Source organism: Rhinopithecus roxellana, chromosome 6, assembly GCF_007565055.1.
Source record: "Rhinopithecus roxellana isolate Shanxi Qingling chromosome 6, ASM756505v1, whole genome shotgun sequence".
Classification (NCBI taxonomy): domain Eukaryota; kingdom Metazoa; phylum Chordata; class Mammalia; order Primates; family Cercopithecidae; genus Rhinopithecus; species Rhinopithecus roxellana.
The window spans coordinates 109,752,138-109,778,504 of record NC_044554.1 but is presented as its reverse complement, the minus strand read 5'-3'; the positions used below and the strand labels follow the sequence as shown (position 1 = coordinate 109,778,504).

The 26,367-nt window shown below is 45.0% G+C and overlaps 2 protein-coding genes across 5 annotated transcripts in view; both read right to left on the bottom strand.

Moving 5' to 3' along the window:
• The window catches only part of GALNT11 (polypeptide N-acetylgalactosaminyltransferase 11), an 84,777-nt gene extending 77,126 nt beyond the window's left edge, over positions 1-7,651 (bottom strand). For 2 of the 3 annotated variants that reach the window (XM_010384054.2, XM_030933037.1), the window contains exon 1: positions 7,469-7,600. The gene's annotated coding sequence lies outside the window, so the exon portion shown is untranslated. Of the gene's footprint in view, positions 1-7,468 lie in introns of all 3 variants that reach the window. The other variant, XM_010384053.2, reaches the window with a different exon arrangement.
• An 8,068-nt stretch (positions 7,652-15,719) lies between these two features.
• The window catches only part of GALNTL5 (polypeptide N-acetylgalactosaminyltransferase like 5), a 65,525-nt gene continuing 54,877 nt past the window's right edge, over positions 15,720-26,367 (bottom strand). Inside the window, exons 7-8 of one of the 2 annotated variants that reach the window (XM_010384052.2) lie at positions 20,851-21,000; positions 15,720-16,002 (exon numbers count right to left, since the gene is read on the bottom strand). In XM_010384052.2, coding sequence (XP_010382354.2) covers positions 15,847-16,002; positions 20,851-21,000 — 306 coding nt within the window. In that variant the 3' untranslated portion in view covers positions 15,720-15,846. The remainder of the gene's footprint in view (positions 16,003-20,850; positions 21,001-26,367) is intronic. The other variant, XM_010384051.2, reaches the window with a different exon arrangement.

The following is a 26,367-nucleotide window of genomic DNA, read 5'->3' as shown; positions in this document are numbered from 1 at the left end:
AATGGCGTAAACCCGGGAGGCGGAGCTTGCAGTGAGCTGAGATCCGGCCACTGCACTCCAGCCCCGGCGACAGAGTGAGACTCTGCCTCAAAAAAAAAAAAAAAAAAAGAAGATGTAATTACTGAACAATTAGAAAAGGGACACATAGCTCCAACATTTTACCCTTGGAATTCTCCAGTTTTCATAATTAAGAAAAAAATCAGGTAAATGGAAAATGTTAACTGACTTAAGAGCCATTAATTCAGTTATACAACCTATGGGGACGGACATTACAGCCAGGATTGCCTTCTCCTGCTATGATTCCAAAAAATTGGCCTTTAATAGTCACAGATTTAAAAGACTGTTTCCTCAATAACCCGTTAGCTGAGCAGGACTGTGAATGGTTTGCATTTACAATTCCTACAGTAAACGACCTGTAGCCTGCTAAGCGTTTTCACTGGAAAGTGTTGCCACAAGGCATGTTAAACAGTCTAACAATTTGCCAGACGTATGTAGGGCAAGCAACTGAACCTACTGGTAAAAAATTTTCACAATGTTACATTATTCATTATACGGATGATATACTTTGTGCTGCCCCCACCCGAGAAATATTACTCCAATGTTATGATCATTTGCAAAATTCAATTTCTTGTGCTGGCTTAATTATAGCTCCTGACAAAATTCAGACTACTACTCCTTACTCCTACTTGGGGACCTTAGTAAATGACACTACCACTGTGCCACAGAAAGTAGTCATACATAGGGATCAACTGAAAACATTAAATGACTTTCAAAAATTACCAGGGGACATTAATTGGATACAACCTGCTCTAGACATTCCTACCTATGCCGTGAGTAATATATTTTCTATCTTTAGAGGAAATCCTAGTCTCACTAGCCCTCAGTAGTTAACAAAGGAAGCTGAGGCAGAGTTACAGCTGATTGAAATGCAAGTCCATAAAGCTCAAATAAATAGAATAGATCCAGAGAAGACTCTAGATTTGCTAATTTTTCCAACTCAGCATTCACCTACTGGTGTTACTGTCCAAGAGGTGGACTTAGTAGAATGGCTTTTCTTCCACATACTAATTCACAGACTCTAACTCCTTATTTGGATCAAATTGCTACTATGATAGCAATATGATAGGAAATGGGAGAACTCGGATCGTTAAATTACATGGATATGATCCTGAAAAAATTACTGTCCCTCTCGCGAAGGCGCAAATACAGCAAGCTTTTATAAATAGTTTTACTTGGCAAAGCCATTTAGCTGACTTTGTGGGTCTTCTCAATAACCATTTTCCTAAAACAAAACTGTTTCAATTTTTGAACTGGTTTGGTGGAGAGAACCAATAACAAACAGTTGGGAAACAGGTAAAATAATAACTTGGGGTACAGGTTATGCTTGTGTTTCTCCAGGACCGAATCAACAGCCGATTTGGATACCATCAAGACACCTGAAACCTTATCATAAGCCAGATGCTGAGGAAGAGATTCTGGAAGGATCCTGAGGACCCCCAGTTGCAGCCATGTCAAGACTGACACTGAGGAGGACCCCAACTGTCATGAGCAACACCCATCAAACACAGCCACCCACCTGGGGACAGATCAAGAAGCTGTCACAGATGGCGGAAGAAAATCTGAGGAAGGAGGGATAACCAGTCAAATAAGTAATTTAATGATAGCTCTGATAGCAGTGATCACCATTGCCGTGAGTATTCCTTCAACAAGGGCTGACAGAGAAAACAATTATACTTATTGGGCATATTTATCCATCGTGGCTAGCAATAATGCCTGGATGTAATCACTCTATGACACAGTTACACATGCTTTCTGATCTCAGTATTTACCATAATGAATCTGCTCCTATAATTGAGGCATACCACCCTCAAAAACCTATTTGTAAACAAAATTGAACCTGGCCAGGAAAAGTGAATGTACTTGTTTAGGAAAACTGCATTGGAGAACAGGCAGAGGTGCTGCGCAGCGATTCCTATGGAATTAACTGGTCCCCTAGGGGATGTTTAGCTTGAATTGCACCTCTCAGTTTGTGTGCCACGGCCACACTATGTTCAGCTGGTCTGAACAAAACAGTCAGATGGTAGAAATGGTAAAGTATGGCAAGAGTTCCTATTATCTGGAACCATGGCAGTATAGTGGCACCTCAGCCTCAAATGATATGGCCCATTGTAGGAGCTAAACATAAGGATTTGTGGAAATTATTAATAGCTCTTAATAATATCAAAATTTAGGAAAGAATAAAAAAGCATCTAGAAGGACACTCTACAAACTTGTCTTTGGTTATTGCAAAATTAAAAGAACAAATATTTAAAGCATCCCAGGCACAAGTGACCTTAACGCCAGGAACTGGAGCACTTGAAGGAGCTGCAGAGATTAGCAGCTAGCAACCCACTAAAATGGATAAAAACACTTGGAAGCTCTGTGATTTCAATGATGATTGTGCTTTTAATCTGTGTTGTTTGTCTTTGTACAGTATGCGGATCCTGACTCCTGCAAGAAGTAGCTCACTGTGACAAAGCTGCCTTTGCTTTTATCACTTTGCAAAACAAAGGGGGGACATGTTGGGAACAGGCCGCAAAATCTGGCCATAAACTGGCCCCAAAACTGGCCATCAACAAAATCTCTGCAGCACCGTGACATGCTCATGATGGCCTTGATGCCCATGCTGGAAGGTTGTCAGTTTACCGGAATGTGGACAAGGAACACCTGGCCCACCCAGGGCAGAAAACCACTTAAGGCATCCTTAAACCACAAATAGCATGAGTGATCTGTGCCTTAGGGACATGTTCATGCTGCAGGTAACTAGCCAGAGACCATCCCTTTATTTCGGCCCATCCTTTTATTTCCCATAAGGAATACTTTTAGTAAATCTTATGACTGGCTTGCTGTCAATAAATATGTAGGTAAATCTCTGTTTGTGGCTCTCAGCTCTGAAGGCTGTGAGACTCCTGATTTCCCACTCTACACTCTATATTTCTGTGTGTGTCTTTAATTCCTCTAGCGCCGCTGGGTTAGGGTATCCATGAACAAGCTGGTTTCGACAGTGAATGATCTCTACAATGAAAACTATAAAACACTGATACAAGAAATTGAAGAAGATGGACCGGGTACAGTGGCTCAGGCCTGTAATCCAAGCACTTTGGGAGGCTGAGGCAGTCAGCTCACCTGAGGTCAGGAGTTTGAGACCAGCCTGGTCAACATGGCGAGACCCCCCCCATCTCTACTACAATTACAAAAATTAGCTGAGTGTGGTGGCGGGCACCTGTAATCCCAGCTACTTGGGAAGATGAGGCAGGAGAATCACTTGAATCCAGGAGGTGGAGGTTGCAGTGAGCCAAGATCACACCAGTGCACTCCAACCTTGGTGACAAGGCAAGACTCCATCTTAAAAAAAATTTTTTTTAAACAAAATTGAAGACATGTACACACAAAAGGAAAGATGTTCCACATTCACCAACTGGAAGAATCAATACTGTTAAAATGTTCATACCACCCAAAGCAACCTACAGATTCAATGCAATCCCTATCAAAATACCAATGACATTCTTCACAGAAATAGAAAAAACAATCCTAAAACCTACATGGAATGACAAAAGACCCGGAATAGCCTAGGCTATCTGAGCAAATGCAACAAAACTGAAGGAATTACATTACCTAACTTCACATTATCTGACTCCAAATTACAACTTCAAATTATACTAAAGAGCTACAGTAACCAAAATAGCATGGCATTAGCATAAAAACAGACACACAGACCAATGAAACAGAATGGAGAACCCAGAAACAAATCCATACATCTACAGTGAACTCATTTTCGACAAAGGAGCCAAGAACATACCCTGGGAAAAGGAGAGTCTCTTCAATAAATGGTGCTGGGACAACTGGAGATCCATATGCAGAAGAATGAAACTAGACCCCTATCTCTCGCTGAGAGACAGGACTAGCTGGATTTCCTAGGCCCACCAAGAATCTCTAAGCCTAGCTGAGAAGGTGACCGCATCCACCTTTAAATACCGGGCTTACAGCTTAGCTCACACCCGATCAATCAGGTAGTAAAGAGAGCTCACTAAAATGCGAATAGGCAAAAACAGGAGGTAAAGAAATAGCCAATCATCTATTGCCTGAGAGCACAGCGGGAGGGACAATGATTGGGCTATAAACCCAGGCATTTGAGCCAGCAATGGCTACCCTCTTTGGGTCCCCTCCCTTTGTATGGAAGCTCTGTTTTCACTCTATTAAATCTTGCAACTGCACTCTCTTCTGGTCCGTGTTTGTTACAGCTCAAGCTGAGCTTTTTGCTGGCCATTCATCACTGCTGTTTGCCACTGTCGCAGACCCGCCACTGACTTCCATCCCTCCAGATCCGGCAGGGTGTCTGCTGTGCTCCTGATCCAGCGAGGCTCCCACTGCTGCTCCCAATCAGGCTAAAGGCTTGCCATTGTTCCTGCATGGCTAAGTGCCCGGGTTGGTCCTAATCAAGCTGAACACTAGTCACTGGGTTCCACGGTTCTCTTCCATGACCCACGGCTTCTATCAGAGCTATAATACCGCATGGCCCAAGATTCCATTCCTTGGAATCCATGAGGCCAAGAACCCCAGGTCAGAGAACAGGAGGCTTGCCACCATCTTGCAAGCGGCCCGTTTTGGGAGCTCTGGGAGCAAGGACAATCCCCCAACCCCACCCCGTAATGTCGCTATACACAAAAATCAATTTAAAATAGATTAAAAGACTTAAGACCTCAAGCTATGAAACTGCTAAAAGAAAACACTGGAGAAAATCTACAGGACATTGAACTGGGCAAAGATTTCTGTAGTAATACCCCACCAAAGCATACATGGACAAATGGTATCACATCAAGTTAAAAAGCTTCTACACAACAAAGGCAACAACAAAGTGAAGAGACAACCCACAGACCAGGAGAAAGTATTTGCAAACTATCTATCTGGCAAGGGATGAATAACCAGAACATACAAGAAGCTAAAACAACTCTATAGGAAAAAATCTAATAATCCTATTAAAAAATGAGCAAAACATCTGAACAGACAGTTCTCAAAATAAGACATACAAATAGCAAACAGGCATATGAAAAGGTGCTCGACATCACTGATCAGAGAAATGCAGAACAAAACTACAACGAGATATCATCTCACTCCAGTTAAAATGGCTTATATCCAAAAGACAGGCAATAATGAATGATGGTGAGGATGTGGAGAAAAGGGATTCCTCATACACCATAGGTGGGAATGTAAATTAGTACAAGCACTATGGAGACCAGTTTGGAGGTTTCCCAAAAACTAAAAATAGAGCTACCACATGATTCAGCAATCCCACTCATAGGTATATACCCTATGGAAATCAGTATACCACAGAGGTCTGCAGTCTCATGTTTGTTGCAGCACTGTTCACGATAGCCAAGATTTGGAAGCAACCTAAATGTCCATCAACAGATGAATGGATAAAGAAAACATGATGATACATATACACAATGGAGTACTATTCAGCCATAAAAAAGAATGAGATCCCATCATTTGCAACAACAGGGATAGAACTGGAAGTCATTATGTTAAGTGAAATAAGCCAGGCACACAGAATGACCAACTTTGCCTGTTGTCACTTATTTGTGGAAGCTAAAAATTAAAACAATGAACTCATGGAGAGAGAGACTAGATGATGGTTACCAGATTTTGAGAAGGGAGTGAGGGGAGAGACAGTTAATGTATACAAAAATACAGTTACATAGAATGCATAAGATCTAGTATTTGATAGCACAACAGCATGACTACAGTCAACAATACTTTATTGCACATTTTAAAGTAACCTTAAAAGAGTATCACTGGGTTGTTAAAGATTTTCCCCCAAGCCTGAAAGCTTAAGGGAATGAATAATTCCTCCCTCCTCAAGCCCAGTCCCAAGGTGCAAGGACACTTGCGCCAGCAGCGCGCTGTCAGCAAGTTAACAGAAGCAGGAAGAGAGGTGGGGGGAAGACACATACGCCCTGAAGATCCAGAGGGAGGCCAGCGTGTACTATGCAGCAGCCACATCAGACTGGGGCACTTCTGTTTACAGAGGACTATAAAACCCCTTCCACGTCCTCACTTGGGGCTGACGCCATTTTAGGCCTAAACCCGTCTGCCCCCAGGCGCTTGTTAAAACAGCCTGTTGCTCCACACCGCCTCCTGGTGTCGGGGTTGTTGGCAAGTTGTCGGGTTCCAACCAACACAAGAGCCTGGCAGGTCGTCTGCACCACTAACAAAGGATAAATGCTTCAGGGGATGGATACCCCGCTTACTCTGATGTGATTATTAGGCATTCTCCGCCATATCAAATACCTCATGTACCTATAAATACACACGCCCACTATGTACCCACAAAAATTAAAAACCAATTTTTTAGAGAGATTTATTCTGAGCCAAATATGAGCGCGTATGGCCCATGACACCGCCCTCAGGAGATCCCAGGAACATGTACCCACGGTGGTGAGGCACAGCCTAGTTTTATACATTTTAGGGGAACATTTGAGACTTCAATCAAACACAAGTATAGACTGGTTCGGGCGGGCAAGGCGGGACAACTCGAAGTGGGGGCTTCCAGGTCATGGGCAGATAGACAAACGGCTGCATTCTTTTGAGCCTCTGCTCTGCCTTTTACCGAATACACAATTTACCCGACGGGGCGGGCAGAGGAATAGTTACTTGTGCCTTAGTCTGGCTCAGTAAACCTGCATTTTTACATAAATACAGGGCAGGTGAAGCCATCAGACGTGCATTTGTCTCAGGTGAGCAGAGGGATGACTTGAGGTCTGTCCCTGTCCCTCACCTGCGAAGACAAGCTGTCCCTTTCCACTGCCAGGGTGAAATTCGACGCAACTGTTTCAGGGTAAAGATGTGGAGGCCCACGGCCAATTTCCTCCTGGGCAAACGGTGAGGGAGCTGTATGGCTTTTTATCTTTGCAGCTGTCTTAGGAATAAAACGGGAGCAGGTTTGCCTGACGCAGTTCCCAGCTTGACTTTGACTTAGCGATCTGGGGTCCCGAGATTCATTTTCCTTTCACACTATTCTCCCTAGTTTTGTGTATGTGTGAAACGTTCTATTTCTGGGCACTTTTAATTTTAAAAAGTGGACAACACTGCTCTGGACTTCATTTTAGGGAATGCTGGGGGAGGCTGTAGATCAGGTGTGCCTCCGTCCGAAATGCCCGAAAACCAGGCCCGCGCCCTGGCTCTCGCTCCCCACGCCCGCGGACCCGCCTGAGGAGACGCCGGGGGAGGCGCGGGGGCAGCGGCGTCTCCTCGAGGAACCAGCCTCGCCCAGGGAGCGTGCGGGAGCCCCTGACCCGCGGGGAGCCAGGCGCTGCCCCGGGGCCGCCCCCAGCCTGCCCAGGCCCCGCGCGCCGCCGCCACAGCTCTCGAGGTGCTGAGGGGCGCGGGGAGGCCGCGCGAGGGAGGGCGCCGCCGAGCGGGTACTCACCGCCTTGCCCGCAGCCCAGGATCGCCGCCTTCCGGAACTCGGGCTGCGGCATCTCTCCCGCCAGCCCCAGTCCGACCCGCAAGAGCGGCGGCGGGCTGAACTACCCCTGGCCGAGCACCCAGGCGTCGCGCACGCGCCGGGCGCACTGGCGGCCGCGCCTCCTCGCGTCAGGCGACCCCGCCCCTGCTCCGTGGTGACGTCACCGGCCGCCGCCCGCTGAGTCGTACCGAGCGTTCGCGCAGCCGTGTCGCGCGGGGCCTAGGTCCTGTTGTCTGTCACCCGGGGTCTCAAAAGACTCCATTAATGACAAATGCGCTGCCTGTGGCCTCGGCTACTCCGGAGGCTGAGGCGGGAGCAGCGCTTGAGCCCGGGAGCTCTGCGCTGTATGCGCTGTGCCCATTGCGCGGCGACACCGGGTTCCGCATCGGTGTGGTGACCTCCCGGGAGCAGGAACCACCAGCTTCCCCAAGGAGGGGGGAACCGACCCAGCTCGGAAACCGAGCAGGGCAAAACTCCTTTGCTGCTCGGTAGTGGGATCGCGCCTATGAGTAGCCACTGCCCTCCAGCCTGGGAATACAGCGAGACACCATAAGTGAAAAAAAAAGACAAATGCCCTTAAACATACTAAAAGACGTTAAATGTCACTTGTGATAGAAGAAAATGTTGATTAAAATATAAAGAGAGAAGTTGTGAAAAAAACACTCATACATTGGTGATAAGAGTATATACAAATCTCGTAAAGGGAAATTTGGCAATTTTTAAGAAAAATGGTGTAGGCATTCATCTGTGGCCTATAATGCCAAGTTATATTGAAGAATATCTTAATGTTAATCTTATTTGCATTTCTGAAATAAACCCCACTTGGTTAAGAGTATTTTTAAACTTTTTTAAATAACTCATTGCTTCACAATTCAAGTCTGATGGGGTACACGTGTAGCAATGGAGGAACTTCTACATCCCCTATAAATTAAACAGCAGCACCTGAGCCAAAGTAGTGGCCTTCTTGAGCTGAATTGAGCTAACCACATTCTCCAGCCCATCTTCCACTGCATTAACGGGCCCTGCCAAATACCCCATGGGGTTGTCAGTGTGTAGGTGGTGCCATGTTGTGCCACCCAGGTTTCCCCTTAAGGACTGAGGACTCATTTCTCCAATTGTTGGGTGTGTAGGCAGCTGATGGCCCCCAGCTGAGTCCTGTGGCCACTCCCCTCAGCCAAAGAGAACTGCTGCTGGGTGCCAAGTTGAATGCTTTTGACCCCTTGTACCATGTTTGTGTCTTGACTGGAAATTGACAGATATTTCAGGTGTGGGTTCCTCTTGCAAGGGCAGTGCAGAGAGCACACATGTATCTTTGCCCAGTTTCCTTCAATGGTTGCAGCTCATGTAAAATATACATAGTATAATATCAAATAAGCCTCACTGGGGATCAATCCTGCTGGGACCTCCCTCAGAAACTATTCACAGCAATGGCAGGCAAACTACAGCAAAGTCTACTGGGTATATTTAAAAGTGTATAACAAGTTTATTTACACAAATATGTTGCCAGAAAGGAATCCTTCCAACTACCTAAACCAGTAGTGAAAAATTTTAAATATCACCTTAAACATGTATAAGGGGATACTAAATTCTTGTATTTAAACCTTATTATTATTTTAGTATATTCTCAAGCAAGAGTTTGAAGACCAGAGCTTTACGGCCTCACTACTCAAATGGTGGTCCAGCAACAAGCAGCATCAACGTCACCTGGGAGTGTGTTAGAAATGGTGAGTCTTGGCCGGGCACAGTGGCTCAAGCCTGTAATCCCAGCACTTTGGGAGGCCGAGACGGGCGGATCACAAGGTCAGGAGATCGAGACCATGGTGAAACCCCGTCTCTACTAAAAATACAAAAAATTCGCCGGGCGCAGTGGCGGGCGCCTGTAGTCCCAGCTACTCGGGAGGCTGAGGCAGGAGAATGGCGTGAACCCGGGAGGCGGAGCTTGCAGTGAGCCGAGATCGCGCCACTGCACTCCAGCCTGGGCGACAGAGCGAGACTCCGTCTCAAAAAAAAAAAAAAAAAAAAAGAAATGGTGAGTCTTGTGCTCCACCTACTAATTAAAATCTGCATTTTTACCAAGATTTCCAGGTGATTTATACACAAATTAACATTTGAAATCATGCTCTAGGATATAATCAGGGCATGTAAATTTCCATTGTTGCATCTTCTCCTGACCCTTGATAGTATCAGATATTTAAATATTTGCCAATCTGATGAGTATGAGATGCATCTGTTTATATCTATTACTTTAAATACTATTATACGTAATTAATGTACAATAACTACTTAACCATTATTCTAATAATTGAGGATTTGGGTTAGCTCCCATTTTTCACTATCATACAGAATGACACTAAATGCTCTTTTCAGTGTATCATTCTGGTTAAACACAATCTTTGAGGCTGATTAGGATCATATAAGGGCTGTGTTACTGTTTGTCCTTGGATACACCTGCCAGATGAAATACAGGGTGGCCCGAAATTTGAATTTCAGATCAAGAATAATTTTGTGATGTAAGTATATCCTATGCAATATGTGAGAGGCTTGTCTTCATCTGTGCTGCTGTAATAAAATACCTGAGACTAGGTAGTTTAAACACAAATTTGTTTTCTCACTCTCCCGGAGGCTGGGAAGTACATGATCCAGCAGCCGTATCTGGTAGGCTGCTGGTGAGGGCTTTGTGCTACATCATAATGTGGCAGAGAATCCAAGGGGAAGCGGGCACTGGCTAAAGGGGCAGTGTTACAATGTTACCTATTAACAACCCGCTCTCAATGTACCTAATCCAGTCCCAAGAGACTGGGAACTCTCAGTGACTACATTAATCTTTTCATGGGGGCTGATCCCTCATGACTCCAAAGCCTGTTACAAGTCCTCCTCTGTCTCAACACTGTTACCTTGGGGTCCAAGCCTCAACATGAATTTTGGTGGGAATAAAAGGTATTCAAACTGTAGCACTGTTGCACTGTCAGTTGTCTCAACGTGAATCACGGAGGACACATTCAAAATATAGCCATATGTACAATAAAATGTTATTGTCTATTTGAAATTCAAGTTTTAACCAGGCATCCTGTGTTTTTGTTAGCAAAATAGGGTAACCTTAACCTGGGCAAATTCTAACCATCATTTTCTTATCTATGAAATGAGGATAGCAGAACTCTTAAAGTTGTTGTATGAATGAAACGAGATGATCCATGCAGACTACTTACAGCAGAGTATGAAACATAGTAAAAGCTCAGCAAATGTCAGCTCTTCTTAGTTATTATTTCATACTGGTGTATCTTAGGATAAATTCCTAGAAGGATGTCTCAGTTACAGAACTCCTGGGCTTAAGTTAAGACTTTTTTGATGGCCGGGCGCGGTGGCTCATGCCTGTAATCCCAGCACTTTGGAAGGCCGAGGCGGTTGGATCACGAGATCAGGAGATCGCAGACCATCCTGGCTAACAGGGTGAAACCCCGTCTCTACTAAAAATACAAAAAATTAGCCGGGCGTGGTGGTGGGCACCTGTAGTCCCAGCTACTTGGGAGGCTGAGGCAGGAGAATGACGAGAACCAGGGAGGCGGAGCTTGCAGTGAGCCGAGATTGGGCCGCTATACTCCACCCTGGGCAACTGAGCAAGTCTCCGTCTCCAAAAAAAAAAAAAAAAAAAAAAAAAAAACTCGTTTTAGCATTCCATCATACCAAAAACTGTTTTTGTAAAAAACCTTAAGCAGGTTAGCAGATACTTTTCAACTAGCTTCAGAATACAAATCAGATTTTTTAATTTCCATACAAAAACAAAAAATTGCCACCTATAGGCCAGTATCAATTTCCCTTTAATCACACCAAATATTGGGATATTGATTCTAATTTTTCTGTTAGGGTCAACTGAAGCAATATTTAAGAAGATACTGTCCAAGGGACATGCTAAACAATTTCTAGGACTTACGTGTGTTATCTACTGAGACTTAATATTATGCTCATGGCTTTCAACAAAAGAGAACACTCTTGTCTTTTGCTTTTGGGAAAGTTGATATTTACAGCATCCATTCTTTATGCTTACCATTAAAAATATATTTGTTTAATGTTGCATATATATCATTTATATATTACATATAATTATATATATTACACATATATATTCTCAAACTTCAACACTAGAAAAAAGTTGTTGCTTTAAGATGATACTCCAGGCCCCGCGCAGTGGCTCAGGCCTGTTATCCCAGCACTTTAGGAGGCCGAGACGGGCGGATCACGAGGTGAGGAGATCGAGACCATCCTGGCTAACACGATGAAACCCCCGTCTCTACTAAAAAATACAAAAAACTAGCTGGACGAGGTGGTGGGCGCCTGTAGTCCCAGCTGCTCCGGAGGCTGAGGCAGGAGAATGGCGTAAACCCGGGAGGCGGAGCTTGCAGTGAGTTGAGATCCGGCCACTGAACTCCAGCCTGGGCAACACAGCGAGACTCCATCTCAAAAAAAAAAAAAAAAGATACTCCATATTTATACTACTATAATTCTCTTTTATTTTTTCAGCTACAGAATTTCTATGTTGCTTTTTTTGTTGTTTGTTCTTTGAGACAGAGTCTGTCACCCAGGCTGGAGTGCAGTGGCGCAATCTTGGTCTGGGCTCACTGCAACCTCTGCCTCCCATATTCAAGCGATTCTTGTGCCTCAGCCTCCCAAGTAGCTGGGATTACAGGCATGTGCCACTGAGCCCAGGTTCTGTTTTGCTTTTTTTTTTTTTTCCCTGACGGAGTCTCACTCCGTCGCCCAGGCTGGAGTGCAGTGGTGTGATCTCAGCTCACTGCAACCTCTGCCTCCTGGGTTCAAGCACTTCTCTTGCCTTAGACTCGAGTAGCTAGGATTACAGGCACATGCCACCACACCTGGCTAATCTTTTTGTATTTTTAGTACAGACCGGGTTTCACCACATTCACCAGGCTGTTCTCGAACTCTGGACCTCGTGATCCTTTCTCCTCAGCCTCCCAAACTGCTGGGATTACAAACGTGAGCCACCACGGGTGGTCTGTTTTGCATTTTATCATAATTTTAGTAGACGCATGGGTTTATTATGATTAATTTTTAAATGACTTTATACAAACAGGAAAAGTATAATGTATGGGCCAAGAATACAATCACAGCGTAGCACCTGTTTCATGCTGCCCGATCAACCTTTTAAAGGATGAATCAAGAAGCTGTAATAGATCACCCCATATCTGTCTACCAAGAAGCTGTAATAGATCACCCCATGTCTGTCTAGCAATAGATTTTACACAGTATTTTCCTAAATAAATAGGTATAAAGATGTTATTTGCAGCAGTTGGGCACGGTAGCTCACACCTGTAATGCCAAATTTGGGAAGGTCAGCCGTTCAAGACCACCCTGGCCAACATGATGAAACCGTATCCGGAATTGTTGGGTTCTTGGTCTCCCTGACTTCAAGAATGAAGCTGCGGACCCTCCTGATGAGTGTTACAGCTCGTCAAGATGGCAGTCTGGAGTATCGTTTCTTCAGGTGTTCACATGTATCTGCAGTTTTTTTTCTGGTGGGTTAGTGGTCTCACTGGCTTCAGGAACGAAGCTTCAGACCTTTGCAGTGAGTATTACAGCTCTTAAGGTGGGGCGTCTGGAGTTCACTCCTCCCAGTGGGTTCGTGGTGTCACTGACCTCAGGAGTAAAGCTGCAGACCTTCAAAAAGAGTGTTACAGCTCATAAAGATGGTATGCACTCAAACAATGAGCAGCAGCAAGAGATATTTCAAAAAACAACGTCTCTGTAACGTGACTGGGCAGGTTGCTATTAACTGGCTTGGGTAGCCTGCTTTTAGTCCCTTATCTGACCCCACCCACATACTGCTGATTAGTCCATTTTACAGAGAGCTGATTGGTCTATTTTACAGAGAGCTGATTGGTCCATTTTGACAGAGTGATGATTGGTGCATTTACAATCCCTGAGCTAGAGACAGAGTGTTGATTGGTGCGTTTACAATCCTCTAGCTAGACTCAGAGTGCTAGACAGAAAAGTTATCCAAGTCCCCACTAGGTTAGCTACATACAGAGTACTGATTGGTGTATTTACAAACCTTGAGCTAGATACAGGGTGCTGATTGGTGTATTTACAATCCCTTAGCTAGACATGAAGATTCTCCAAGTCCCCACTAGACTCAGGAACCCAGCTGGCTTCACCCAGTGGATCCCGCAGGGGGCCACAGGCTGAGCTGCCTGCCAGTCCCGTGCCCTGCACCTGCACTCCTCAGCCCAGGTGCACTCCTCAGCCCTTGGCCCGTTGATGGGACCCACACCGCGGCGCAGGGGGCGGTGCTCATCGGGGAGGATCGGGCCAGGCAGGAGCCCTGGTGGGGGGAGTGGCGAGGGGAGGCTCAGGCATGGCAACTGTAGGTCCCAAGCCCTACCCCGTGGGGAGGCAGCTGAGGCCCAGCGAGAATTCGAGCACAGCACCGGCGGGCCAGCACTGCTGGGGGACCCGGCATACCCTCAGCAGCTGCTGGCCTGGGTGCTAAGCCCCTCACTGCCTGGGGCCGGCGGTGTTGGCCTGAGGCTCCGAGTGCTGGGCCCGCCAAGCCCACGCCCACCCGGAACTCGCACTGGCCCGCAAGCGCCTAGCGGCGCTTCTGCCTCCACACCTCCCCGCAAGCAGAGGGAGCCGGCTCAGGGGCTCAGGCCTCGGCCAGCCCACAGAGGGGCTCCTACAGTGCCGTGGCAGGCTGAAGGGCTCCTCAAGCGCCACCAGAGTGGACGCTGAGGCCGAGGAGGCGCCGAGAGTGAGGGCTGCTAGCATGTTGCCACCTCTCAAAACTACCTCTACTAAAAATACAAAAATTAGTTGGGCGTGGTGGTGGGTGCCTGTAATCCCAGCTACTCAGGAGGCTGAGGTAGGAGAATCACTTGAACCTGGGAGGTGGAGACTGCAGTGAGCCGAGATCAGGCTACTGCATTCCAGCCCGGGCGACAAGAGTGAAACTCCGTCTCCAAAAACAAACACACAAAACAAAAAACTTCATTCCTTGCTGTATACCAGCAACTAGAAGAATACCTGGCTTCAAGCAAACACTTATTGTTGATTGAATGAGCTCAATAGATGATTCAAATTGTTTTTCTGCAGTAAAAACTAACTTACCTTCTTTCCAGCATAGACTATTCTCTTCCACTTTTTTTTTTTTTTTTTTTTTTGGCCCCTTTCAATGTGTTTTTTCCTCTCGTTATCTGTCTCTGTCTTTCTGAATTCAGTGTCTTTCACCTTCTTAGCCACCGTCATCAGCGTGAAACCAACAGTGATCTGTCTAACCCCAAAGATGCCAAAGAAGTACTTTGGACATCTGAGAATGTGTTTACACAGGACAGACAAGGCACACAGCTGCTGCTTCCCTGGTCCCAGCTAAACCGTTTACCAACAGTCAAGAAGTGTCTGGAGAGCTGGAGGCCAGAGCCATAGGAGGAGACAGACATGAAAAAGGCAAAATCGGCTGGGCACAGTGGCTCATGCCTGTAATCCCAGCACTTTGGGAGGCCGAGGCAGCCGGATCACAAGGTCAAGAGATCAAGACCATCCTGGCCAATATAGTGAAACCCCATCTCTACTAAAATACAAAAGTTAGCTGAGTGTGGTGGCACGCACCTGTAATCCCAGCTACTTGGGAGGCTGAGGCAGGAGAATTGCTTGAACCTGGGAGGCGGAGGTTGCAGTGAGCCCAGATTACACCATTACGCTCCAGCCTGGTGACAGAGTGAGACTCCTGGAAGAGGGAGTATCTTCAGATGACAGAAGGGCTGGCAGGGACAGATGGGGAAGCTGGCCTGGAGAGCTGAGCAGACACCCAGGCAGGTGGACTGGACACCAGACGTTCAGGTATGCAGCTGAGCAAGGTGTCATTACCAGAATCTACCCTGGCAGGAAGAAAGGAGCTTGCTGCAGCTCAGCCAGAGTCACCAGAGCATGGCTCCCTAAGAAGGCAATCGCAACAGATTGTCTGGGGCAGAAGCCGGGTTGGCAAAGGGAAAGCAGTCCCTACAGTCCACCAGGGCCAGGTGGGTGTGGCAAACAAATGCACTTTACCTCAGTCAGCTGTATGATAGAGTCGTAACTGTGTGACCACTGAGGACATTTCTAATGTTCAAGGTCTTGTCACCTCAGAAATTCAGTAGCAGAGGAGTAACAAAGTATTAAGAATTTTCATTAAAGGGGAAATAAAGGCGCCCACATCATAGACCATTCTGGTCATATTTTTTTAATTGCATTTCACATAATTCCACGATGTTCCAATCTTACACTCTTGTGCCACTATGTTGAATGATTAGGAGACTTTTAACCCTTTATTAATCAAAGTGTTTGTTTTCCTCTCATGAGCTGTTCACAGATGCCTCCAACTCTGGGAAGACATTATCCAAATACCACTGAAATGACTTGCAACCCAGTCGTTTCCTTAACTGAACACGCTCGCGAATGTTTCCATAGGTAACATATTTCAGACCAGGCTTTCGAAGAAAAAACTGCTCCTACGTGAAAATATAGAGTCAGCCATTATGTTCAGCCAAACAAATCTTTGGTGATCAAATGATTATGTCTAACATAGACACAGGTATTTTCATCATGTGAACTAAAAAAGCCCTCCAGATCCCAATTTTTTTCTCTCCAAGGAATGAAGGCAGAGACATACTATGGGACCTCGGGTTTACCCACCATGCACATGTTCACAGCACGTGCCACAGCACCCTAAGTGGCATAGCGGGATCCAGGAAGACTGGGTCCTGCTTCTCAGCCAAAGAATCACAGCCACCTATTGTGGTATCCCCTTTCTCCTGTTTTTTCAGCAATACCCAAGGACAATCCCCCTTACTCCCTGGTCCTGATCAGTATGTTTGTCTTTTCAGAAATGGGGGATGATGTAGTAAAGGGAGAATAGATCCTGCAGGAGTACAGCCTGGGTTCAAAGTCTGGCTCTGCCATTCAGGATCTGCGTGACCTTAGGCAAGTCCTCCACTTGCGAAGTGGTTGTGAGGGTTGAACAGTCTAATGGGGACATGCAAAGCCCCTGGGCGAGCATGGCTGGCACATACTAACCGTCATGCCTGAGATGGTCATTATTATCACCACACTTGGTTAGTTTTTTGTGTGCTCTGACTTGAGGAAGCCCCAAGAATGAATGTCTAATGGACTCTGTTGGCCCCCTGTTGAAAAAGGTATTCTAAGTAGACTGAAGCCCTTTGCAAACAGAACCCTTATCTTTTCATCTGTGTTTTCCCAGGCCTGGCAGACAGGATAGTGATAGTGTTGAATGACAGAAGGAGTTTGCTCATCCAAATTAATGTATTATGGGCATGCCATGTTGGATTCTCCCTGGGGATCCATGACCACCGTAGGTCTTTACCATCACATTCTGCCACCCCTAGGTCCCCAAGGTGGATTGGTGCAGGGGACGAACCTGCAGATGGGGGAGGTTGCCATCATTTTGGAGACAAGACAGCATGGATGACCTTAGGCACATCTTCCTGTCCAAAGCCCTCTCTTGTCCCAATCAGTCACTAAATTTCCCATTGTGCTGTATTATGCAATCCATTGGTTTTTATACTTAACATCATACGCCTTTAAGTTAACTTTTTGGCACATATGCTTTGTGAAATTCAGTAAACCATGCAGAAATAGCTATATTCAGTTCAACCATCTAGATCCATGACCAGCGTTCACAGAAAAAAAAAATCAACAAACATGAAAATAAGCTCAAGATTTGTTGTAATGAAATACAATTTTAAACAATGTGATGTTTTTAACCTACCTGATTAAAACGAACAGTTCGATTCTAACCAATATGAGACAGGCACTTTCATATACATTTGATGGCAGCACAGATGACGAGACACACAGTGAAGATCATTTGGATGTTACCCCATCGGGATTTAAAACGCACTAACTCTTGCCCCAGCAAGTTCATGTCTTGAATTTATTCCAAAGATGTATTTGCAAAAATACGCACAAAAAAGTATGTCAATAATTCTCATTTCAAGGCCAGACGTGATGGCTTATGCCTGTAATCCCAGCACTTTGGGAGGCCAAGGCAGGCAGATCATGAGGTCAGGAGTTCAAGACCAGCCTGGCCAATATGGTGAAACCCCATCTCTATTAAAACTATAAAAAATTAGCTGGGTGTGGTGGCATGCGCCTGTAGTCCCAGCTATTCAGGAGGCTGAGCAGGAGAATCACTGAACCTGGGAGGTGGAGGTTGCAGTGAGCCGAGATTGTGCCACTGCACTCCAGCCTGGGTGACAGAGCAAGACTCTGTTTCAAAAGAAAGAAAGAAAAAAAAAAAAAGAATTCTCGTTTGAGGATTGTGAAGAAAATAGCAAAAAGCCGGTGAAATCATAATGCTTATCAACTGGTACTCTTTATTAATGGGATCAGTTTTGGTAGATCCAGTTAAAGGAACTATTTAAAAGAAGGAGATGTGTTTATATATTCTAATTTTGAAGGATAACTTGAAATCCCCCTGCCTTTTCTTTCCTGATCATAACCCTTTTCCTTTGTTTTAAATGCTATCTTGATTACAAATTCATTTCTTTTCATTCTAGCTTTGATATCTGATTATTCATGCACAAATTATATGGTTTAATTTTACCCATTTGAACTTTACAGGAAGGAAATAATACAGTATAAGTTCTGTTGTGTTTGGCTGCTTTCATTCACCATCACATCTCTGAAGTTTACCTTTGCTCTTGTAGGTACAGTCACACACCATGTGATGATGTTTCAGTCAATGCCTGACCACGTTCATAATGGTAGTCCCATAAGATTATAATACCGTATTTTTACTGTGCCATTTGTTTAGATATGTTTAGATACACAAATACTTACCATTAGGTTACAACTGCCTACAGTGTTCAGTAAAGTCACGTGCCATACAGGTTTGCAGCCTGGGAGCAATGGGCTATACCATAGAGCCAAGGTGTGTAATGGGCTATACCATCTCCATCCCAGTTTGTGTAGGTACATGCTATGATAGTCCCACAACAATGAAATCACCTCATGATGATTTCTCATAATATATTCCTGTCGTTAAGTGAGACATGACTATACACTATAGTTGGTTAATTTTCTTTTTTTTTTTCCTTTGAGATGGAGCTTTGCCCTTGTCACCCAGGCTGGAATGCAGTGTTGTGATCTCGGCTCACTGCAACCTCTACCTCCTGGGTTCAAGCGATTCTCCAGCTTCAGCCTCCCGAATAGCTGGAATTACAGATGCCCACCACCATGCCCGGATAATTTTTTTTTTTTGTCTTTTTAGTAGAGATGGGGTTTCACTGTGTTGGCCAGGCTGGTCTCAAACTCCTGGCCTCAGGTGATCCACCCGCCTCAGCCTCCCAAAGTGCTGGGATTACAAGCGTGAACCACCACACCCTGTCCAGTTAATTTTCATTGCTGTATAGGATTATAGCAACTAAATATATCACATTTGTCCAGTCTACTCTTGATGAGTATTTGTATTGTATTAAGTTTTGGCTAAAAGAAATAATGCTGTGTACTAGTTTTCTTGTTCATGCGTCCTGGTGCACAAAAGCACTCGCTTCTGCAGCATATGCATGAGCAGAACTGCTGAATCACAAGGTATTCAGATCTTTTACTTTAGTAGATGCTGCCATGCTGTTTTCAGATGCAATTTTGTAAAAGTCAACACTCCCATAAAGCAAAAGCTGAGAGATCCTATTGCTCACTGACACTTGGGCCTATAAGTTTTTTTTTTTTTTTGAGACAGACTTTTGCTCTTGTTGCCTAGGCTGGAGTGCAATGGTGCGATCTTGGCTCACTGCAACTTCCTCCCCCCAGGATCAAGAGATTCTCCTGCCTCAGCCTCCTAAGTAGATGGGACTATGGGAGTGTGCCATGATACCTGGCTAATTTTGTATTTTTAGTAGAGACGGGGTTTCTCCATATTGGCCAGGCTGGTCTCGAACTCCCGACCTCAGGTGATCTGCCTGCCTCGGCCTCCCAAGTGCTGGGATTACAGACATGAGCCACTGTGCCCAGCCAGGCCTGTCAGACTTTTAAAATTCTGCCAATCTAAGCGGTGATGTTGAAATAGCTCTTTGAAGTTTTAATTCACATTTCTCTAATTACAAAAGAAATGGAGCATTATTACCTTCATAATTAAAGTGTGTTTTTTCAATTAGAGAAACATAAGATGAAGACCAGGACATACACTGTCAGAGAGATTCTTACATATTTCCATTTGTTTGTCTGAAATGAGATTTTGCTGGGGATTTTGTATTTATTTATACATAGCTTCTGGATGGACATGCACCCTTGTAAGTCCTGGCAAGGTACTTCACTCCTGGGGAAATGCACAGCTAATAGGGTATAGCTTTGATACGGAAATCTTTGGCTGCTGGTCGAAAAGTGGTAGTGGAAGTTCTCACACAGTCCCATGACCAGCAGCATCCACATCGCTTGGGAAATCAGCGGGGAAGAAAAAGAAGCTCAAGAATTGTACATGGGCCAGGTGCGGTGGTTCAGGCTTGTAAATCCCAGCACTCTGCGAGGCCGAGGTGGGTGGATCATGAAGTCAAGAGATTGAGACCAGCCTGGCCAACATGGTGAAACCCCATCTCTACTAAAAATACAAAAATTAGTCAGGCATGGTGGTATGTGCCTGTAGTCCCAGCTACTCAGGAGGCTGAGGCAGGAGGATCACTTGAACCTGGGAGGTGGAGGTTGCAGTGAGGTGAGACGGCGCCACTGCACTCCAGCCTGGGCAACAGAGCAAGACTCCCATCTCAAAAAAAAAAAAAAAGAGTTGCATGTGGGGACAGGGCAAGGAGAAGCTGTTTGCTTCAGGTGTGGGACAATTCCCTGGAGGTGGGAACGGAGGGAATAGATGAGCGCCTCCATAAAATGACTGCTCATGTTGGTTGATTTACTTCTGAGAGACTTGAGTTTTCCCAGAAATTAAAACAAAAATAATGAGGTGTAAGAGTAGCAGCTTAGGATGAACTGAGAATAGGGTTGGGGATGGATTGATGAGGGGTTAGAGGGGTGCTGTATTCAAGAAAAACAGAGAAAAGAACAACTATCAATAACTATCAATAGGTAGTTTTTTACCCTCATCCTCCTCCCACAGTCCACCCTCAAGAAGGCCTCAGTATCTGTTGTTCCCTGCTTTGTGTCCATGTACAATGTTTAGCTCTCACTTATACATGAGAACATGCAGTATTTGGTTTTTTGTTCCTGTGTTAATTTGCTTAGGATAATGACCTCCAGAACAAACGCTGGATCTGGAAAGGCAGCAGCAGGCTTCCTCAGAACAAGTCCTGCTCCGGCCTCACATGCATTTTCCAAGTCAAGGATGTGTTCCCCACCTTATATTCATCCAGCCAAATGTGCACCAGTCTTAGGTAGTTACGTGTCGTGGCACTGATGATTGCAGAAGTTTTTCTAGTCTGTTTCTTACTGATATGTCCTACTCGAGAGCAGGGGATTATAAAGAGTTGGCCTCCACACATCCAGATCTAGGCATAAGAAGAATAAAAAACATATGAATGCATTATTACTGGTAATAGGCAACTGCTTTCAAACAAATATAATGGCCAGGTGTGGTGGCTCATGCCTGTAATCCCAGCACTTTGGGAGGCTGAGGCAGGCAGATGACCTGAGGAAGGGAGTTAAGTTTAAGACCAGCCTGGCCAACATGGTGAAACCGCGTCTCTACTAAAAATACAAAAATTAGCTGGGTGTGGTGGCTCACACCTGTAATCCCAGCTACTTGGGAGGCTGAGGCAGGAGAATCGCTTGAACCCGGGAGGCAGAGGTCGTGAGCCGAGATTGTGCCACTGTACTCCAGCCTGGGCAACATAGCGAGACTCCACCTCAAAAACAAAAAAAAACAAACAACAACAAAAACCCATAAAAATGACTAATTATTACAACAGTCTTATAATTCAGATTCTGTGATTATTCCCATTTTACAGATGAGGAAACTAACACATTGGTTAAGAAGTTTGCCCAGTGACACAGAAGTTTCACAGCAGAGTGCAAGTTTCAAATTTAGAAAGCCTTACTGAGAGCCAGCAATGAAGACAAAGGGGTTCTGCCTCTCTCATAATTACCTACAGGAATTGCTGGATGTAGGCAAGAAACAAGAGAAATGCTGATCGTGACTGAATTCAATTATTCATCTTTTTTAATACCTAAAACTCCTTATGTTGCTCACTTTTAATCTCTATTGATTTTACTACACAAAAGTAAAATATAGCCATTGAAAACTTGGCAAATACAGGAAAGCACACAGACGAAAACATAATTCACTTCTTGTCCTAACATTCTGAGTGAGTCAATATTAACCCAGATACATAGGTAAACTCATGTAGACACAACAACATTAAGATAACTTGCTTTTTTGTCATTTGATGTTGTATGAAATTATTTTCAAAGTCTTAAGTTGTTTGGACATTTTGGTAGCTTCTGATTTTTATTATTAAAAATAATACCCCAAAGAACATGCTTATGATATAAATCTTTTGCACCTGATTTCTCATCTTATAGTACACTTGCCATAACTCTTTTTTTTTTTTTTTTTTTTTTTTTTTTTTTTTTTGAGACGGAGTCTCGCTCTGTTGCCCAGGCTGGAGTGCAGTGGCCGGATCTCAGTTCACTGCAAGCTCCGCCTCCCGGGTTCACACCATTCTCCTGCCTCAGCCTCCCTAGTAGCTGGGACTACAGGCGCCCGCCACTGTGCCCAGCTAATTTTTTGTATTTTTAGTAGAGACGGGGTTTCACTGTGTTAGCCAGGATGGTCTCGATCTCCTGACCTCGTGATCCACCCATCTCAGCCTCCCAAAGTGCTGGGATTATAGGCATGAGCCACCATGCCCGGCCGCCATAACTCTTTTGTTTAATTACTCTAACCACTCCATGAGTAGTTCTCACACCAGCACAACTCAGCCATTCTGGCTAAGCCTAGAAGAACCACTTTAGCGATACAATGGATTATGAGAAATAACCATTGCTTGTTGTTTTAAGGCACTGTGTTTTGGGATGGTTTGTTATACAGCAAAAGCTAGCTGATACATGAAGGAGCATTTTCCTCCTAACACCAGTTTTGTTTTTTTTTTCTTTCCAACTTACGTTTTCAGTTCAAGGGTACATGTGTAGGTGTGTTATGTGGGTAAAATGTATGTCTGGGGGTTTAGAGTACAGATTATTTCATCACCCAGGTAATGAGCATCGTACTCACTAGGTAATTTTTTATCCTCATCCTCCTCCCACAATCCACCCTCAGGAAGGCCCCAGTATCTGTTGTCCCTGCTTTGTGTCCATGTACAATGTTTAGCTGTCACTTATAAATGAGAACATGCAGTATTTGGTTTTCTGTTCCTGTGTTAATTTGCTTAGGATAATGACCTCCAGCTCCATCCACTTTGCTGCAAAGGACATGATTTTATTATTTTTCAATGGCTGCGTAACATTCCATGGTATATCTGTACCACATTTTCTTTATCCAATCCACTGACTTTTGTTTTTGTTTTTGTTTTTGTTTTTTTGAGACTGAGTCTTGCTCTGTCATCCAGCCTGGATGCCCCGCCATCCAGGTTCAAGCAATTATTGTGCCTAAGCCTCCTGAGTAGCTGGGATTACAGGCACACACTGCCACACCTGGCTAATTTTTGTATTTTTGGTGGAGACGGGGTTTCACCATGTTGGTCAGGCTGGTCTTGAACTCCTGACCTCAAGTGATCTGCCCACCTTAGCCTCCCAAAGTGCTGGGATTAGAGGCATGAGTCACCGTGCCTGGCCCCAGTCCACTGTTGATGGGCATCTAAGTTGATTCCATGTCTTCGTTATTGTGGAAAGTGCTGCAGTGACCATATGTATGCATGTGTCTTTATGGTAGAACAATGTATATTCCTTTGGGTATATACCCAGTAATAGGATTGCTAGGTCAAATGCTAGTTCTGTTTTAAATTCTTTGAGAAATCTCCCAACTGTTTTCCACAATGGTTGAACTAATTTACACTCCCGTAGCAGGGTATAAACATTTCCTTCTCTTCGCAGCCTCGCCAGTATCTGTTATTTTTTTGATTTTTTAATAATAGCCATCCTGACTGGCTAACACCAGTTTTATTTACTCAAGTAAATAAGACCTCCGTCCACTTAGTTGGTCATTCCAGAAACTTGGTGTGATAGATTGAAACCTTGTTCAATAAACAGCTCATTCCTCGTCCCTCACCTTGGGGCACAGCGCGTTTCCCTGACCAACTGAATTTGGGCTTCTCTGTTCGACACATTTGGCCAATGGATCGTGAACACACGTCACGCGTGCAGAGGTGTAAATGTGCTGTGTGGTTTGGCTTGACTTTTGAATTCCTGCCATTCAGCGTGAGAAGAATATGCTGTGAGTCGCTGCTACTCCTAGAATGATAATCATATCTGGATCCAATTCAGAGACTAGAGCCCAGCCCAACAACCTCTGTTCTGAGGCAGAGCCACTTTGGCCAACCATGGACAGATGAAAGAAAAAGTAAATGCTTATTGCTCTCAACCACTCAGTTTTGAGGTATTTTATTACGTAACATCATGGTGGCAATAGCCGACTACTGCTGTGACAGTAACTACCTGATTCCTAAAACTCTTAGAAATAGAAATTCTGAACAGATGGGCCAAGCGTAACCCACTGAGGTACTGGAGTGTTCCAGGCAGAGAGGGAGGAGAGTGTTGAGTGACTTGCCTAATTCTCCCTCATGCAGGTGTTTGAGAATTTGCTTGACTCTCTATTACAGAACACATGGTTTGTTTTCACACCACAGCATCAAGGAGAGTTAGCAACCTTGGGTGGAATCTAAATTGGCATTGATATCTAAGAGGTTCAGCATGGGAGAGAGGCAGAGAAAAGGGTTTCTCTAGGGATAATCTTTCAAGTGCAGGGCGAGGCCCCAGTTCCTGGAGCAGCACACCTTGCCAGCATCTGGGGATGGCAGGATGGACTGCAGGTGTGGGGGAGATCAGGCGAACCAAGACTGCAGATTGTTGGGAGTGTTTGAGGCCAGCCTCTGCTTTGCCAGGAAAATTGAAATGCCATGTTGAAGCTCAGGAGAACCATTCAGAGACTAGAAGTGAACCTGTAGCTTTGTAGGCATCCACGAACCATCACTTTCCACGAGCAAGAGTAGCACCGAGTTCAGGGCAACTAAAAAAAAATTCAGAGCATTGGAGGCTTCCAATACATTGCCAGCCTCAGATGGAAGTTACTTAGAAAGAGAGTAGAACTGAGCTGGTGGGGTCTCAAGACCTGAAGCTGAGTAGATAGCATGAGGCAGGAAACGACAGGTTAGGAGCAGAGTGCTTACAAGTTCCGTGAATTTGGGCAAGTTACTCAACCTCTCCGTGGTTCAGTTTCTTCACTACAAGTCGGAGATAATGGTGGTACTTACCTTACAGGTTTGTTAGGAGGATTAAATGGGTTAATATTTGTAAGATTTTAGAGCAGTGCATGTCAGATATAAGAACTTGTTAAAATACATTTTATCCTTTACATGTATCTTAAATGTGAGTTCTTCAGGGAAGTCATCTAAGACACATACATCCCCCAAGAGAAGGCTAGGTTCTCCTTTTAGAGGGTCCCATAATACTTTGTATTTCTCTACTGCACTTAACAAAAATAATTTTTTTTGTTTTTTGAGTCAGAGTCTCGCTCTGTCTGCCCAGGTTGGAATGCAGTGGAACGATCTTGGCTCACTGCAACCTCCACCTCCCAGGTTCAAGCAATTCTCGTGCCTCAGCCTCCTGAGTAGCTGGGATTACAGACGTGCACCATCATGCCCAGCTAGTTTTTGTATTTGTAGAAGAGACAGGGTTACACCATGTTAGCCAGGCTGGTCTCGGACTCCCGACCTCAGGTGATCCACCTACCTCGGCCTTCCAGAGTGTTGGGATTATAGGCGCGAGCCACCACACCTGGGCCAAAAATAAAATTAAATATCTGATAATCTCACCCTACTCAATAGATAGAAGGTTCATGACATTAGAAGCCACTTTTGGCCGGACTCGGTGGCTCCCGCCTATAATCCCAGCACTTTGGGAGGCTGAGGTGGGCGGATCACGAGGTCAGAAGATCAAAACCATCCTGGCCAACACGGTGAAACCCCATCTCTACTAAAATACAAGCAGCCTGTAGTACCAACTACTCGGGAGGCTGAGGCAAGGGAATCACTTGAACCTGGGAGGCGGAGATTGCAGTGAGCCAAGATCACGCTACTGCACTCCAGCCTGGCAACAGAGCAAGACTCCATCTCAAAAAAAAAAAAAAAACGCCCCTTTTGTATTGTGTGCTGCTGTATTTTAGCACCCAGCACAGTGCTTCATACGTAAGAGTACTCAATACATATTGTTGTGTGGATGAATTAATGAAGACTGTGTCTTCTTCTCAGTGATCAGCATACAGCACAGTTTGACTCAAAGGAGGTGCTCCTTAAATGAGGGCTGGATTGAGCTTAAATATTACTCTCAAGAGATAGTCCTAAACTGAAACTATAGAGTTGGATATTATCGTGATGCAGGTATTAGTTACAGCCATGGGGATTGATGCAAGTATCCTACTAAAAATGTCAACAAGGGTGTGGCACAGACCCTCGGCAATCAGAGTAGACGTGCCCTGCCAAGTGCTATTCCCTTAGTTACTGGAACATGGGAAGGTCCAGAGAGCCTTGTTCTATGGTTGGGCTACAAGTGGAAGGTATTTGGCTGGCTCCGAGTAGAGGTTTTTTCACACCAGATGCAGAAAGACGGCATTATGTTAACTACCAACATGGCTTCACAGGTGCAGAGGACCTGGATGCTAGCCCTGAGCCCTGAAGAGCACATGGTGTAAGAAGCAAAGTCTG